Here is a 16,085-nt window from a genome sequence, read left to right as displayed (position 1 = left end):
AGCAACAACTGTGACTCACAGACAGCATCACTCCACTGTCACCTCCTTCTTTCTTCCTTGACCTTGTGCACGTGGCTGTGGGAATTTCCGTGACTTTGGGCCTGGGACTCGGGTGCAGGACTGAGCCCTTCAAGAAAGCATGAAGGATCTGGACAGGAGGCACAAGAGGTGTCAGAGAGGACAGCAGGAGCTAGTACTGCAGGGTAAGTCTTCAGGAGGGAACCACCGGTTGCAGCCAGGAGGGCTGGGCAGTGACATGTGTAGTTAGGAGGACTGGAGAAGCATGCCAGATAGGAAACAGTCAGAGCTGGGTGTGGAGCCAGTAGTCAGGATTGCATGTCATGGGCAGTGAAGTCGGGCTGCTGGAGAGCTGGCAGGGCCTGAAGAGGACTGACTGGAAGCAGTAGTCCACCAGTAGGACAGCTAGCACTAAAGTGACTTTCTATGTTTTTTCTACATTATAGGGGCCCGCGGTCCATGCCTGCAAAGGGCTATTGCTAAGGCCTGGCTGAGCCAGTGTCAGGCCTAAACACCATGTGCTAGCTGTTCCTGGAACCACAAGATAGGAAGTGAAGAGTTGTGCTGGAGGAGTCTGGAGACGTGTACAAAGAGTGTACATAGTTGCCCCTAGCAACTTTGCTATTATTTCACTGAGCATCCCATATTTCCCACACCCCATCCAAGTTAAATTCCCTCAATAAAAATAACAAAAACAAAGCAACGGACTGTTCATTGTCTTGGAGTGTCTGGGAAATGAATGCCAGGCCGGGCAGGGTGACAGGTGGGACACATCCCTTAGCAGCCCCTATGGGGGTACCGCTACACCCGCATCCTCCACCAAGTGGTAAAGAGAGCAGGCTCAACTGGTATTGGCAGCATTACACCATGCATGGGACAGGGACACCCAGAAACAATCAAGTTTGTCCTACACTTTTATTCATTAAGGCAAAGTTTCAGTGCAGGGGGGCTTTGTACAGAAAGTCCATAGCATACAATAAAACAGCTGCATGCCTGAGTTCCTCCACTGATTTAAGGCAACACCTACCATACGAAGGCTGGTGGGTGCCCCTGATAATGTCCTTCATACTCACCACTCCATTGATGCCATTCTTATTGACTGGCTGCTTTGGTACGATGACCAGGTAAGTGACGATACTCTTTTCTCTCAGGTAGTCACACCTTGTGCCCCCTTCCCCCGGCTCCACTTCAAACTCCCCCTTCAGGCAGTCGAAGGTGCTCTGCGAGATGTGCACGCGGCTGTGGGAATTCAAGATGGAAAAACATCAGCAGGAGCAACCAAATTATTGGATGCACCTAGATATACATAATACATATACTGTATAACAGATGGCAGATCTTCTACTTACCCAGGAATGCCGCCGGCCTCCATCTTATTAGCCAGGGTGACGTCCGTGGACCACACATCGTACTGCCAACGCTTCTGACCCAGGACCCCTCCAATGACGGTACCCGTGTGTACACCAACACGCATGTCTACGTCTGTTTTGGTCTTCTCTCTGACGTATCTGATGGACGAAGAAAGTTTTAAGCTGGCCAAACACTAGTAAAACTTCATTCAATGTTTCATTTTTAAGAACTGTCTGACCTGAGTGTTCTCTGCCACAGTTCAACAACACTTACAGGTCTTGTCCCTCCTCCAGCCCATGAATGGACAGTGAAAGGAGAAGAACAGTAAAGAACTAATCTCTCTGTCACTCTGCTCTCTCCTCGTATCAGTAAGTCTTCCCCTGGAGGTAGGCTGTAGTAATAACTACAGAACTGTATAATTTATAACTTTTATATCTGCCTGAAATTCTACTTTACATTTATTTTTCTTACAAGTAAATAAGAAATATCACAATATTAATATTGTGTACTCCAATAAGCGGATGGGGCTTAGGTCTCCTTTCCACATCATCAGGCCTTTGTTCACAGAACTCTAATGAGTCATCAGAGAAATGGCTCCCTTATAGAATGGCTCATTTGGAAGTTTCAATCAAACAGATGGAGCTGAAAAGCAAGCTGCTCTGTTGTCTTTTTTGGCTAACCCAATAATCGCTAAACTTTTAAGTACAAGGGCCCCCCCCCCCCCACACACACACACACACACACACACACACACACACACACACACACACACACACACACACACACTTTACATCGAGGAGTGTCCAATAGAGTCACCATTTCATCCAGGAGTGACCATCAGACTAATTTTACATCTAGGAGTGCTCATCAGGGTCCCCATTTACATCCAAGAGTGCCCATTGGAGTCCCCCTTACAACCAGGAATGCCCATCAGAGTCCCCCTTACATCCAGGAATGTCCATCAGAGTCCCCCTTACATCCAGGAGTGCCTGTCAGAGCCCCCACCTTACATCCAGGATTGTCCATCAGCATCCTCCCTTACATCCAGATGTGCCCATCAGCATCCTCCCTTACATGCTGGAGTGCCCATAAGATTCCCCTTACATCCAGGAGTGCCCATCAGAGTCTCCCCTTACATCCAGGTGTGCCCATCAGCATCCTCCCTTACATGCTGGAGTGGCCATCAGAGTCCCCATACATCCAGGTTTGCCCCCTCTTAGATCCAGGAGTGCCCATTAGGGCCCCCCTTTATATTCAGGACTGCCCATCAGAGTCCCCCCTTACATAGAAGTGTGCCAATCAGAGCCCCCTCTTAGATCCAGGTATGCCCATCAGAATCCTTTCTTACATTAGAATCAGAAACCTTCCTTACATCCAGGTGTGCCCAGCAGAGCCCTTCCTTACATCCAGGAGTGCCCATCAGAGTCCCATTTTACATTCAGAAGTGTCCATCAGAGTCCTCCATTACAACCAGGAGTGCCCATCAGAGTCCACCATTAAACCCAGGAGCTCCCATCAGAGTCCTCCCTTACATCCAGGAGTGCCCATCAGAGTCCTCCTTACATCCAGGAGTGCCCATCAGAATGCCCCCTTACATCCAAGAGTGCCCCCTTACATCCAGGAGTGCTCATCAGAGGGCTGGCTGGCTGGCATTGGATGTACCAGACTCCAAATTATGATACACAGATCACTGCCAGCCAGGGTATTCACATAGACAGATGCTGCAGGCCAGATAAAATCTTGTTGTGGGCCGGATGTGACCCTCAGGCCATACTGAGCTAACCCATAGTGATCTGGAAGTCCTTTGTCACTTTTGAAATGTTTATTTGCAAAACAATTAACATACATACAGTAGATGGTAAAACATTTTGTGTTGGTTTGTGTAGAGAAAGATTACAACCCCTGCCAGCTTAACATCTGCTGATCCTGTCAGAAATATAGAAAGCTGATAACAGTGCAGAAAAGTCAAAGAGCGTGGAAGATATCAGTTAGTATAGTTCCCAGGTATTTCTGTGGACTACAGAACGCCCCGACCCATGTTATGAAGATGAGGAGAGGAGGCTGTGTTCTGTAGTCCTAACACACTTTCTGTCCAATAGTGACAACACCACTCCTCCATAGATACAGTACATTGGGTAAGCGTTGTCACTGTAGGACAGGAAATGTGTTACTGGCAGGATCACAAAGTGAAAATGAAAGGGGAAAAAAAGGGGGAACGAATGCAAGCATCTCATCTAAACACTGGTAAGCTGCACTTTTGTTTTTAGATTTAAAACGTATAAAATGTTACGGTACTTACGATATGGCATCTACCATGGCCAGACCCATCATGATGGAGCAGTAGGCGTGATCTTCTCTGTAATCAGGGAGGCCACAGATGCAGTAATAACAGTCACCTAGGATCTTAATCCTCAACTGGTGATATTTCTACAAGATAGAACAAGACCTAATATTACTGTTCTAGTAAGTGTGAGAATATCACTGGGTAAGTCTGACTGTGAAAGAGAGAGAATCCAACCACAGATGAGAAATGACCAGATTCACCTGTGGCCCAGGAGATGGGAGGCAGGTCAGGTGAATATTGTCTGCACATTAACCTGACAAATTCCATTAGAAATAGTGGATATGGAAGCTGGAGAAACCTACTTTAAGACCTTCTGGAACAACGAACAGGGAAACTATCCCTCCAAAAGAGGCCCTCAACACATCCAGGCATCCTTGGGGTGCATCGGTCCTGGCACTGGCAAGGCCACACAATATCCTCATTAGGGTGAAAAGCAGAGACCAGTTTGGGTAAAAAGGAGGTCCTTGGCCGTAAAACTAGCTTGTCTTTAATTGAGATCAAATGAGGCTTCCTACCAGGCAATGTTGACAACTCCAGAAACCTTTCTGGCTATAGTAATGGAAAAGCTACCTTATGGGATAGCACTGCCAATGCAAAGGCCTGATTAGGTTGGGATGGAGTTCTTTATACGGTAGTACCTACAATATAAGTCCCACAGTTGAAGGGGACGGGACATCTGGGGGGGGGGGGGGGGCAGCAATGTGTGAAACCCTTTGTGGGTTATGAATAAGCAAATTGTTAGGAAGAGGAATGCAGAAAAAGGACAGACAAACCACACACCTGACCTCTAACGGTACTAACGGCTAGGTTTTGTCCTACCCCCAATTGACGAAAGGAAAGAATGAACACTTCTCACCATGATGTTAATGTTCAGTGTACATAATGCAGGGGTCAGGGTTGGGTATCATACTCTACATAGTGCAGGAGTCAGTGTTGGGTAATGTACATAGTGCAGGAGTCAGGGTTGGGTAACGTACATAGTGCAGGGGTCAGGGTTGGGTAACGTACATAGTGCAGGGGTCAGGGTTGGGTAACGTACATAGTGCTGGGGTAAGGGTTGGGTAACGTACATAGTGCAGGGGTAAGGGTTGGGTAACGTACATAGTGCAGGGGTCAGGGTTGGATAACGTGCAGGGGTCAGGGTTGGATAATGTACATAGTGCAGGGGTCAGGGTTGGATAATGTACATAGTGCAGGGGTCAGGGTTGGGTAACGTACATAGTGCAGGAGTCATAGTTGGGTAACGAACATAGTGCAGGGGTCAGGGTTGGATAACGTACATAGTGCAGGGGTCAGGGTTGGGTAACGTACATAGTGCAGGGGTCAGGGTTGGGTAACGTACATAGTGCAGGAGTCATGGTTGGGTAACGAACATAGTGCAGGGGTCAGGGTTGGATAACGTACATAGTGCAGGGGTCAGGGTTGGGTAACGTACATAGTGCAGGGGTCAGGGTTGGGTAACGTACATAGTGCAGGGGTCATGGTTGGGTAACGTACATAGTGCAGGGGTCAGGGTTGGATAACGTACATAGTGCAGGGGTCAGGCTTGGGTAACGTACATAGTGCAGGAGTCATGGTTGGGTAACGTACATAGTGCAGGGGTCAGGGTTGGGTAACGTACATAGTGCAGGGGTCAGGGTTGGATAACGTACATAGTGCAGGGGTCAGGGTTGGATAACGTACATAGTGCAGGGGTCAGGGTTGGGTAACGTACATAGTGCAGGGGTCAGGGTTGGGTAACATACATAGTGCAGGGGTCAGGGTTGGGTAACGTACATAGTGCAGGGGTCAAGGTTGGATAACGTACATAGTGCAGGGGTCAGGGTTGGGTAACGAACATAGTACAGGGGTCATGGTTGGATAACGTACATAGTGCAGGGGTCAGGGTTGGGTAACGTACATAGTGCAGGGGTCAGGGTTGGATAACGTACATAGTGCAGGGGTCAGGGTTGGGTAACGTACATAGTGCAGAAGTCATTGTTGGGTAACGTACATAGTGCAGGAGTCATGGTTGGGTAACGTACATAGTGCAGGAGTCATGGTTGGGTAACGTACATAGTGCAGGAGTCATTGTTGGGTAACGTACATAGTGCAGGAATCAGGGTTGGGTAACGTACATAGTGCAGGGGTCAGGGTTGGGTAACGTACATAGTGCAGGGGTCAGGGTTGGGTAACGAACATAGTGCAGGGGTCAGGGTTGGGTAACGTACATAGTGCAGGGGTCAGGGTTGGATAACGTACATAGTGCAGGGGTCAGGGTTGGATAACGTACATAGTGCAGGGGTCAAGGTTGGATAACGTACATAGTGCAGGGGTCAGGGTTGGGTAACGAACATAGTACAGGGGTCATGGTTGGATAACGTACATAGTGCAGGGGTCAGGGTTGGATAACGTACATAGTGCAGGGGTCAGGGTTGGGTAACGTACATAGTGCAGAAGTCATTGTTGGGTAACGTACATAGTGCAGGAGTCATGGTTGGGTAACGTACATAGTGCAGGAGTCATTGTTGGGTAACGTACATAGTGCAGGAGTCATGGTTGGGTAACGTACATAGTGCAGGAGTCATTGTTGGGTAACGTACATAGTGCAGAAGTCATTGTTGGGTAACGTACATAGTGCAGGAGTCATGGTTGGGTAACGTACATAGTGAAGGAGTCATTGTTGGGTAACGTACATAGTGCAGGAGTCAGGGTTGGGTAACGTACATAGTGCAGGAGTCATGGTTGGGTAACGTACATAGTGCAGGAATCAGGGTTGGGTAACGTACATAGTGCAGGAGTCATTGTTGGGTAACGTACATAGTGCAGGAGTCATGGTTGGGTAACGTACATAGTGCAGGAGTCATGGTTGGGTAACGTACATAGTGCAGGAGTCATTGTTGGGTAACGTACATAGTGCAGGAATCAGGGTTGGGTAACGTACATAGTGCAGGAGTCATTGTTGGGTAACGTACATAGTGCAGGAGTCATGGTTGGGTAACGTACATAGTGCAGGAGTCATGGTTGGGTAACGTACATAGTGCAGGGGTCAGGGTTGGGTAACGTACATAGTGCAGGGGTCAGGGTTGGGTAACGTACATAGTGCAGGGGTCAGGGTTGGGTAACGTACATAGTGCAGGGGTCAGGGTTGGGTAACGTACATAGTGCAGGGGTCAGGGTTGGGTAACGTACATAGTGCAGGGGTCAGGGTTGGGTAACGTACATAGTAGTACAGGAGTCAGAGTTGGGTAACGTACATAGTGCAGGGGTCAGTTGTGTAATGTATAGATTGTAGGGTTAGGAGTGGCTAATGCAGGGGCCTGGTTTGTAAAGTACAGGGTACTTTACACCAGATACATAAGATACCAGCGCTAGCAAACCAGATTTTTTTCCTTTTCCTTGTGCTATGAAGCATTTCCCTTGGCTGCAAAGATTATGTCACTTATTTAGAAGCAAGTAATGCTACATGGACTGCGTGCTCACTTACCGCTGCAAGCTTGTCGAAGCGGGCAAAAAGCTCATTTAACAGTTTAACCAGCTCCTGGGCGCTGCAGTATGAGGACAGCTGAGTGAAGCCCACGATGTCTGCAAAGAGTATGCTGCGGGGAGACAGAGATAAGCACAGGGGTTACCTCTGGTTGGTGAAAACATAGAAGGCACAGGCATTAAATATGGGTTGCCCAATAGAATCAACATTAACTGATGCTGATGAAGGCTCCAGGGCCTGTTGCATGATATCCTTGCTCCTCCTGTCCCTGGGGGTTTGTAAAGGAAAACCTCATTGGCTCTGTTTGAGCTAACGGCTAAAAGCTGTGGCCCAGTCTTCTGTAGTCTTATATTCTTTTTTTTTCCTTCCTCCTCGGAACATTTCTTATATACATTGATGATGATTTTAGGTCTGTAAGCCGACAATTAATTTGTTTTAATCAAAAATCATACTGTGCGAATATCTGAGCATGTGCTTAGCTGTTGCAAATAATCCCCGTGATTTGTGTCTGCAAAGTTTATTTCCCATTATGGTCAGCTCCACCTAGTGGTCGTCATGTGATATTTTCCTGAAACACCTCACCCGGGAAAATACTGCCTTATGGCCACTAGATGGAGCTGATGACGATAGGAAATGAACATACACACGTTATGAGAATTATTTGCAACAGCTGAGGCATTCGCACAGTGAGTTTTTCTTTTATAAATAAACCCCATAATCTCATTTAGGCATATTAGCAACACCCTCTTTCATTTTATTAGGTTAGGTTGAATCTAGCAGCAGAGCCTGCCACTCTCCTGAAAAGCAATATTTGAGAGGTGGTGAGGAGAAAATATGTCACCTCCTTGGTAAGGGGTCTGATTGGTTGCTATAGGTTACTGCAAACTCTCACATCTCCTGTATATGGACTAGGCCCCACAGCCCGAGTGAGGGATTTGAGTGGTTGCTATTGGGTTACTGCACACCGTCATGTGTCCTGTATACTGTGTAGGATTGACAGCCACAGTTACGAATCTGATTGGTTGCTATGGGTTACTGCACTCCCTCATGTATCCTGACTAGGCCTGATAGCTTGAGTTAGGGATCTGATTGGTTGCTATGAGTTACTGTCTCTTTCACAACTTCCTGTTTACTGATTAGGCTTGACAGCCTGCATGTGGGATCTGATTGGTTGCTATGTGTTACTGCACATTCATATCTCCTGTTTACTGACTAGGCCCCACAGCCTGTGTGAGGGATCTGATTGGTTGCCATGGGTTATTACACACTTGCATGTCTTCTGCATACTGACTAGGCCTTACAGTCTGCATGAGAGATTTGATTGGTTGCTATGGGTTACAGCATGCCCTTATGTCTCCTGTATACTGACTAGGCCTGGCGGCCTCAGTGACAGACCTGATTGGTTGCTATGGTTACCTGTACACTCTCATGTTTCCTGTATAATGACTAAGCCTGATAGCCTGTATGAGGGATCTAATTGGTTGCTATGGGTTACTGCACGTGCTTGTGTATCCTGTATACTAACTAGGCCTGACGGCTTCAGTGAGGGATCTGATTGGTTACTGTGTGACTGTACACCCTCGTGTATCCTGTATACTAACTAAGCCTGACAGCCTGCATGAGTGATCTGATTGGTTGCTATGGGCTACTGCAAGCCCTCGTGTATCCTGTATACTGGCTGGGCCTGATGGCTTCAGTGAGAGATCTGATTTGTTGCTTTGAGCTACTTTCCCCCTTTCGTCTCCTTTTCACCGACTGGGCCCGTCAACAATGGATCTGATTAGTTGCTATGGGTTACCGCACACTCTCATATCTCCTGTATACTAACTAGTAAGGATGAGCTCAGGCGTGTTCGCAAAGAGCACGTGAAGAGCCCGCCAAGAAGTCAGCACTGCACAGCGCTAATCGCAGGCAGTGAGACATTCCTCGATCTCTGCAGCCGCGCATCGGGACAATGTCTCACTGCTTGTGAATAGCGCTGTGGCAGTGCCGACTTCCTGGCGGGCACGTGCTGTTTGCAAACACGCCTGAGCTCATCCTTACTAACTAGTCCCAGCAACCTGAGTGTGGGATCTGATAGGTTGCTATGGGTTACTGCACACTCTCATATCTCCTGTATACTGACTAGGCCCGACAGCCTGAGTGCGGGATCTGATTGGCTGCTATGGTTTACTGCACACTCTCATATCTCCTGTATACTGACTAGGCCCGACAGCCTGAGTGCGGGATCTGATTGGCTGCTATGGTTTACTGCACACTCTCATATCTCCTGTATACTGACTAGGACCGACAGCCTGAGTGTGGGATCTGACTGGTTGTTATGGGTTACCGCACACTCTGCTATCTTCTGTATACTGACTAGGCCCGAGAGCCTGAGTGTGGGATCTGATTGGTTGCTATGGGTTGCTGCACACTCTCATGTCCCCTGTATACTGACTAGGCCCAGCAGCCTGAGTGTGGGATCTGATTGGTTACTATGAATTACTGCACACTCTCACGCCTCCTGTACATGGACTAGGCCCGACAGCCTGAGTGAGGCCTAGCTGCGGTATACCTGACGTTTTCATGGCGGTACATGTACATAGTGTTGAACTGCTGTAGCTCCTTCTGCTTCTGGTCCTTCTTCATGTCGTTGAGCATCTCGTCAGCAATGTGCTTGGGCAGGATGGAGAGGAGGAGTCTCTCCTGGAAAAAATAAACATGACAGCCATGGTTAGAGCGAGATGTTCTTCAGTTCTAGGAAATTCTAGCACGTGGCGTAATGGATGAGGACTTCTACGGCCCTCCGGAGCCACCAGACTGTACAAACAGTGCAAGAGAAATCACAATGAGTCACCGCTGTCCTGATACAAGGCCGCCCACCCTTCACCCTTCTGGTCCACAACACACTAATGGCGGATAATTGCAGGACAACATGCGTGTACATTTGGGTGCCATTATCCTTCGATGGCACCCTAAAAACGATAAGATTCTGCCGTGATTGTCATGCAAAAGTATCGCGTGGCAATCGCGGCAAACTGCACCTTTACAAATCGCACAAAGCTTGTCACCCAATAAGGGGCAGAAGCTTCTCTTCGCGAGACAAACGCACATACGGAAGCCTATTCAAGCGAATGGGCTGCCCTATGTGACACTCAGAATCGTGTGAAAAGTGCACTGTTAAAAGCAGGGATGCTCACAATAATTGGGCCAGGGCCTTGAAGGCTTGATTTGCCTCGTGAGACAGTCAAGGCCGATTTGCCACTAAGCCCGGGTTCACACCATAATACGCTGCGCACCGCACAGGAGCGCTGTGCGTCCCTGTTCACCATTTCAGGGACGAATCAGGGCCGATTCTATGCCTGAATTCGGCCCTGAAACGCAGCCAAAGACGCACAGCGTTTTTGTGCAGTGCGCACCGCAGCCGCCCCGGAGATATGTGAACCGGCTCCATAGGGAGCCAGTCACATTCTCCTGCTATGCGAATTAGAGGTGCGGAAACGCACCTCTAATTCGCATAGGTGTGAACCCGGGCTGAAGGATAAGGGCATCCAAACGTGCACATTGTACTGTGATTTCTATGCAATTTGGAATCATGGGCAGAATCACAGCAATTCCAAATCGCAAAGTGTGAAAGGAGCCTTTGGGTCTCAACTAACTCAGGCTCAACAGAAAAGCACATAGAAAACAACTGTTTTCTATGAGCCCTTTTCACACAATAATGATGTGCTGAGCTGCATTGCATAAAAATTCTGCATGGGCTGCAATGCTGCGGTGCACGTGGCTTGCAAAGCTGCGGTGCATAGCGTTGAATAAAATGCCATATTGTAACATTTCAATAAAGTAAAAAAAAAAAAAAAAATTGTAAACAGAGCAATACCTTGTAGCAATGCATCACATCCCCAGTGCACACACACTATATGGAGCATAATTCATGCAGGCTGGTGTGAGGTTTTTTTTGCCATATATTGTAACATGATGGAAATGTTTTCATGCAGCCTTGAAATGAAATGCCCACTTTAAGGCCGTTTCACTTGGGGCCATCTAGGAGCAGCGCATCACTTCTGGCATTTTAGGACTCATTCAGACAGGTGTTGGCACCTCTCCTGCATGCTGAGCAGCTGTTTTCTGCTCCTGCATCCACCTTGGACCTCTATGACTTAGCCCTGGTAGGCTGGGCGAAACACGTTGGAGGTGTGGCCATTGAGAAGAACTGCGGCAGAGGCTGCTCTTTACCTTCCTTACACTTGAAGCTGATCGGTGTGCAGTGTTGATTGACCACTGCATCCAACTTGGAGCTGCGTGCAGGCAGCCAATACAAGCGCATGCAGATGCGTGGACACAGGCGCATGTCAAAATTTGACGCGGGTGCTCAGGTTTGAGCGCAGTCAGTATGCGTTCAGACCCATGCACCTGCTCCTGCCTGCATGTCAAATTCTGACATACGGCTATGTCTGTGTAGCTGCTGTGTCCGCTTGTATAGGCTGCCTGTGCGGATACAGAAAACAGTGGTTCAGCGCACAGGATGGATGTCAACGCCCATCTCAATGAGCCCTTGGCATGCCCAGGAGAAGCAGGTGCAGCATCCAGCCCATCCCCCCCCCCCCCCCCTGCAGGCAGCCTGTCATAAGTACATGGCCTCATTCCCACGGGGCGTACTAAAGCATACGCCCATGCGAGGTCTGAGTTTGCCCATGCAGGCAGTCCCGTTGATGTAATTTCAGCGGTTGCTGCCAATCTGACATCCATGTGGATGCAGGTGCATGTCCCCGAACTCACACAGTGTGCATTAGTATGAACAAAGCCTAAGGCAGGCTGCACGGAGCTGAACACTGTACCAATTGGGTACCACAGACCTGCGTTCCAGACCTTGGTCCCTGAATGCACAGGGCCCTAAATGTGGGTACCACTTGGCGTTTGCCCCCAACCATTAAATGCGTCTTCAGAGGCCATGAAGGTGCCCGAGGATGCATTGGGCCATTGGTATTACTGACGCCAGACAAGTTATCTTGTTATGAAAAGTGGTAATGTTGTCACTGCGGGAGTTCAATCGTCAGTGAGCGGACAGCCGCTGGTGTTGGGAAACTTTCACAGCTGATAAGTGGATTTGGTCTATTACTAGGGTGAGCGTTATTCCAATTTGTGATACCGCAAAAGCAGGACGTCATGTCTGCTGCTGTAATGGTAAGGGTTCATTCTAGGGATCGACCAATATTGTTTTTTCGGTGCCGATAAAATACTGATATTTTGGCCACCTCTCAGGCCAATAGCCAATATTGTGTGCCAATATTTTGTACATTGAAAAACATTTTTTTTACACTTTTTATTTATTTTTTTTGTTTTTTTATCACTGTTATTGCTGTCACAAGGAATGTAAACATCCCTTGTGACAGTAATAGGCAGTGACAGGTACTCTTTATGGAGGGATCGAGGGTCTATAAGACCACAAACCCCAAAACATCAAGATCTGCGTTTTTGAATACTTTATATTTTTTTAAACTGACGCCTTTAACCACTTAAGCCCCGGACCATTTGGCTGCCCAAAGACCAAAGCACTTTTTGCGATTCGGCACTGCGTCAATTTAACTGACAATTGCGCGGTCGTGCGACTTTCTCCCAAACACAATTTATGTCCTTTTTTTTCCCACAAATAGAGCTTTCTTTTGATGGTATTTGATCACCTCTGCGGTTTTTATTTTTTGCGCTGTAAACAAAAAAATAGCGACAATTTTGAGAAAAAACGTATTATTTTTTACTTTTTGCTATAATAAATATCCCCAAAAAATATATAAAAAAAAATTTTTTTCCTTAGTTTAGGCCGATACGTATTCTTCTACATATTTTTTGTAAAAAAAAAAAAAAAATCGCAATAAGCGTTTATTGATTGGTTTGCGCAAATGTTATAGCGTTTACAAAACAGGGGATAGTTTTATGGCATTTTTATTGATTTTTTTTTTTTACTAGTAATGGCGGCGATCAGCGATTTTTTTTTTTTTTTTAAATCCTTAAATTTTTATTTTTTTATCATGACTGCGACATTATGGTGGACAGATTGGACACTTTGGGCGCGATTTTGGGACCATTCAAATCTATACAGCGATCAGTGCAATTAAAAATGCATTGATTACTGTGTAAATGTGACTGGCAGTGAAGGGGTTAACCACTAGGTGGCGCTGTAGGGGTTAAGTGTGTCCTAGGGAGTGATTCTAATTGTGGGGGGAGGGAGCTGTGATCAGTGTCCTGTCACTAGGCAAAACGGGGAAATGCTTGTTTATATTTCCCCGTTCTTCCTCTGAGACGATTGCGGGTACCCCTGGACATCGAGTCCATGGAACCCGCGATCACACTCATGGAGGTCACGGCGGGCGCGTGCACGCAAACTGCTTCTTAAAGGGTAACGTACAGGTACGTTAATCTGCCTGTATGTGCCCTTCTGCCGACGTATATCAGCAGGCGAGGCAGTCGGCAAGCGGTTAAGATGCCAGTAATCCGGGAAGTGATGTCATGACATCGCTTCCGGGTTACTAGATCCGAGACACAAAATAAGCATCGGCTTTGTTCGGGTCTTCGGACAGCCGGCAGATGTACCTGCTGGTTGCTCGGGCCTCCAGGAGGGAAGAGAGAGCCCGGGCGGAAGGCGGCGGGGCATGTCCCCTCCTGTTGCTTGTAATAACAGCCAAGCGGCTGCTGAGCCGCATCAGTTGTTATTATAATAATAATAACAAAAAAAAAACAGGTGCAGTTTTACCTCCATGGGCTGCCCAATCAAACAAGGGTATGCAGACTCCCAGAGCTGTGTACACACTTTTCGGCTGAGGCAGCAGTATCACCGCCAAACACACTATAGTGTAACTAATGGTAGCTACTTGTGCGCTGAAGCAATCAGACAAGCTAGACTTTGATGTGCTGACGACTCCCATCAGCATGGGGAGTGGGAGTGCTGGTAGCACCTATGGATTGTGAAGCTGACTGCAGTGCATGATGGGACTGGGGGAATAATTATGGGCCTCTATTACCAAATGGACTACAGCTCTCAGGAGGGCTTGGTACTGGGGAAGAGAGAGAAGGAGTATCTTCCCGGGCTGTTCTTTGAATTGAGCGGTCTTTTGCTACGGGGGAGCGAGAGTGAGCATATCCCTCATATTCAAACCTGTGGGAGGTTGAAGCCGGAGCCCCAGACGCACCACTGTGAGACCACCCAGAAAGAGAGGGAATGCTGGGATAGCTGGGGGACTTAGCCTGTGTTACCATCGCTGAGAACCTCGCACTACAACCACACACCAAGGGTGCCACCAAGTGAGGCAAGGTACAAGGCCCCACTGAACTAAAGCAGAATATTCCTTCTCTCCAATCGCCGAGACTGGTGAGAGGGCCTTGCGTCCATGACCTACTGCCATTAGAGAGACTAAGCCCTTGGAGATTGACCGCACAGCTGCCCTATAGCTAATCACCGTCTGCAGGCTCTGCTGTCACTGTTCCTATGCGCACTGATCGTATGACTGGGCCCCAGCATTAGCCGGCTGAAGATCCAGGACTACATACTATTTTTATGAGCACCAAAGGTATGATTGGGCCCCAATCTTAACTGACTTAAGATCCAGGACTAAAGACTGTTACAAAGGTCTCATATAGAGACCTTTGCTAGTTGCTCAGTACAGGAGTACCACCCAGGGGTAAAACCCAGGACTTAGTCATCCTTTTGTGTACATCCTAAGTAGTTTCAATATCCCTATTCTAAATACAATTAATGTTTATGTTCACTGTCTATTACTGATCTTGCTGGTTTATGTTACTCCAGTCTAGTGGTATAGAACTCTAATCTAAGTTGCTGTGGCATGTTGAATCTACTATCTACCAGACTGTACCTCCTATAGGTTCATTGAAGCTCAAGCCTTCATTTACCACAACTCATGCCAACGCATTGAGTTCTTTTACCACTAAACTGTCTTGTGCTCATTTGTTGGTAATAGCTTTCTGCCAAGCCAAGGCTATCTTTGCAGGTAACTTTTTAAATGTTTTTGGTGATTTTCATTCAACTAGGTGTGTCAGAGGGGCTGTCAGGCACAGAACAGACAATCCAAGTTGCCAAGAGGCTTCTTTCGGGGGGTGGTGCTACAATGGGACCACGTCAAACCCACCCCCCCAACCACATGTGATACACTGTGTGCTGCAGTAAGAATTAAATTATCTTGTGCTGCCAGCACAAAGGAGAGTCAGACCGCGGCTCTCTCACACACACAGCAGTGGCCCAGCTCTCCAGCGCTCTGATATCTCCTCCTGGAATGCTACTCTAGGCAACAGTGTTCTCATTTCCCGAGCAGTGCTGTTAATTGGAGCAGTGTTCAAGGGAAGGCATAGGAGCTGGACATTGTGTGTGAGATCGGCAGTCTGACTCCCCATACATGTAATTCGGTAAAGGCTTATCTAAACCCAAGCAGTAAAATGCAATATATTGCACTTCTTAGATGTGGTGACTGCATTAGTTTCCATTTTTAAGAACTTCTTTTCCTTTCATTTTTACCTGGTGCTAGTACAACACTTCCTGTCCTAGAGTGACAACGTTCTCTGTACTGTACCTATAGAGGAGAAACATTGTCACCCTAGGACAGGATTCCACAAACCTCCTTAACTCCATTACATAGGGGGAGGTGTTCTGTAGTCCGCAGAAAGAGGGCTTATAACACTGGTCGAGATTTCATTATCGCTTTGCCAACTCAGTAGAGGGAGTTATCAGCTGACGAGATTTCTGGCAGGATCAACTAGTGATTTTTGCCATTTTTAAACCCATTGAATAAAATCATTTCAATAGTATATTTACCAAAGGTAGCAAATAAGAAACATTCATTGTTAGGTCTTACTGAACATTTTCTGTTTAGCTAGATTTGGCCTGCAGGTGTCACTGTTGTCATATCCTCCAGTGCAGGTGCT

General features: G+C 47.4%; 1 protein-coding gene across 1 annotated transcript in view; it reads right to left on the bottom strand.

Annotated features, from left to right (window-relative positions):
- The window catches only part of ADCY3 (adenylate cyclase 3), a 175,011-nt gene that overhangs the window by 39,978 nt on the left and 118,948 nt on the right, over window positions 1-16,085 (bottom strand). The window contains exons 3-7 of the mRNA XM_073624847.1: window positions 9,733-9,863; window positions 7,179-7,290; window positions 3,668-3,795; window positions 1,368-1,526; window positions 1,092-1,257 (exon numbers count right to left, since the gene is read on the bottom strand). Of these exons, the coding sequence (XP_073480948.1) occupies window positions 1,092-1,257; window positions 1,368-1,526; window positions 3,668-3,795; window positions 7,179-7,290; window positions 9,733-9,863 (696 nt within the window). The remainder of the gene's footprint in view (window positions 1-1,091; window positions 1,258-1,367; window positions 1,527-3,667; window positions 3,796-7,178; window positions 7,291-9,732; window positions 9,864-16,085) is intronic.

Source organism: Aquarana catesbeiana, linkage group LG04, assembly GCF_042186555.1.
Source record: "Aquarana catesbeiana isolate 2022-GZ linkage group LG04, ASM4218655v1, whole genome shotgun sequence".
Taxonomy (NCBI): domain Eukaryota; kingdom Metazoa; phylum Chordata; class Amphibia; order Anura; family Ranidae; genus Aquarana; species Aquarana catesbeiana.
Note: the sequence above shows the minus strand (reverse complement) of the source record. Positions and strands in the feature narration are given on the sequence as shown.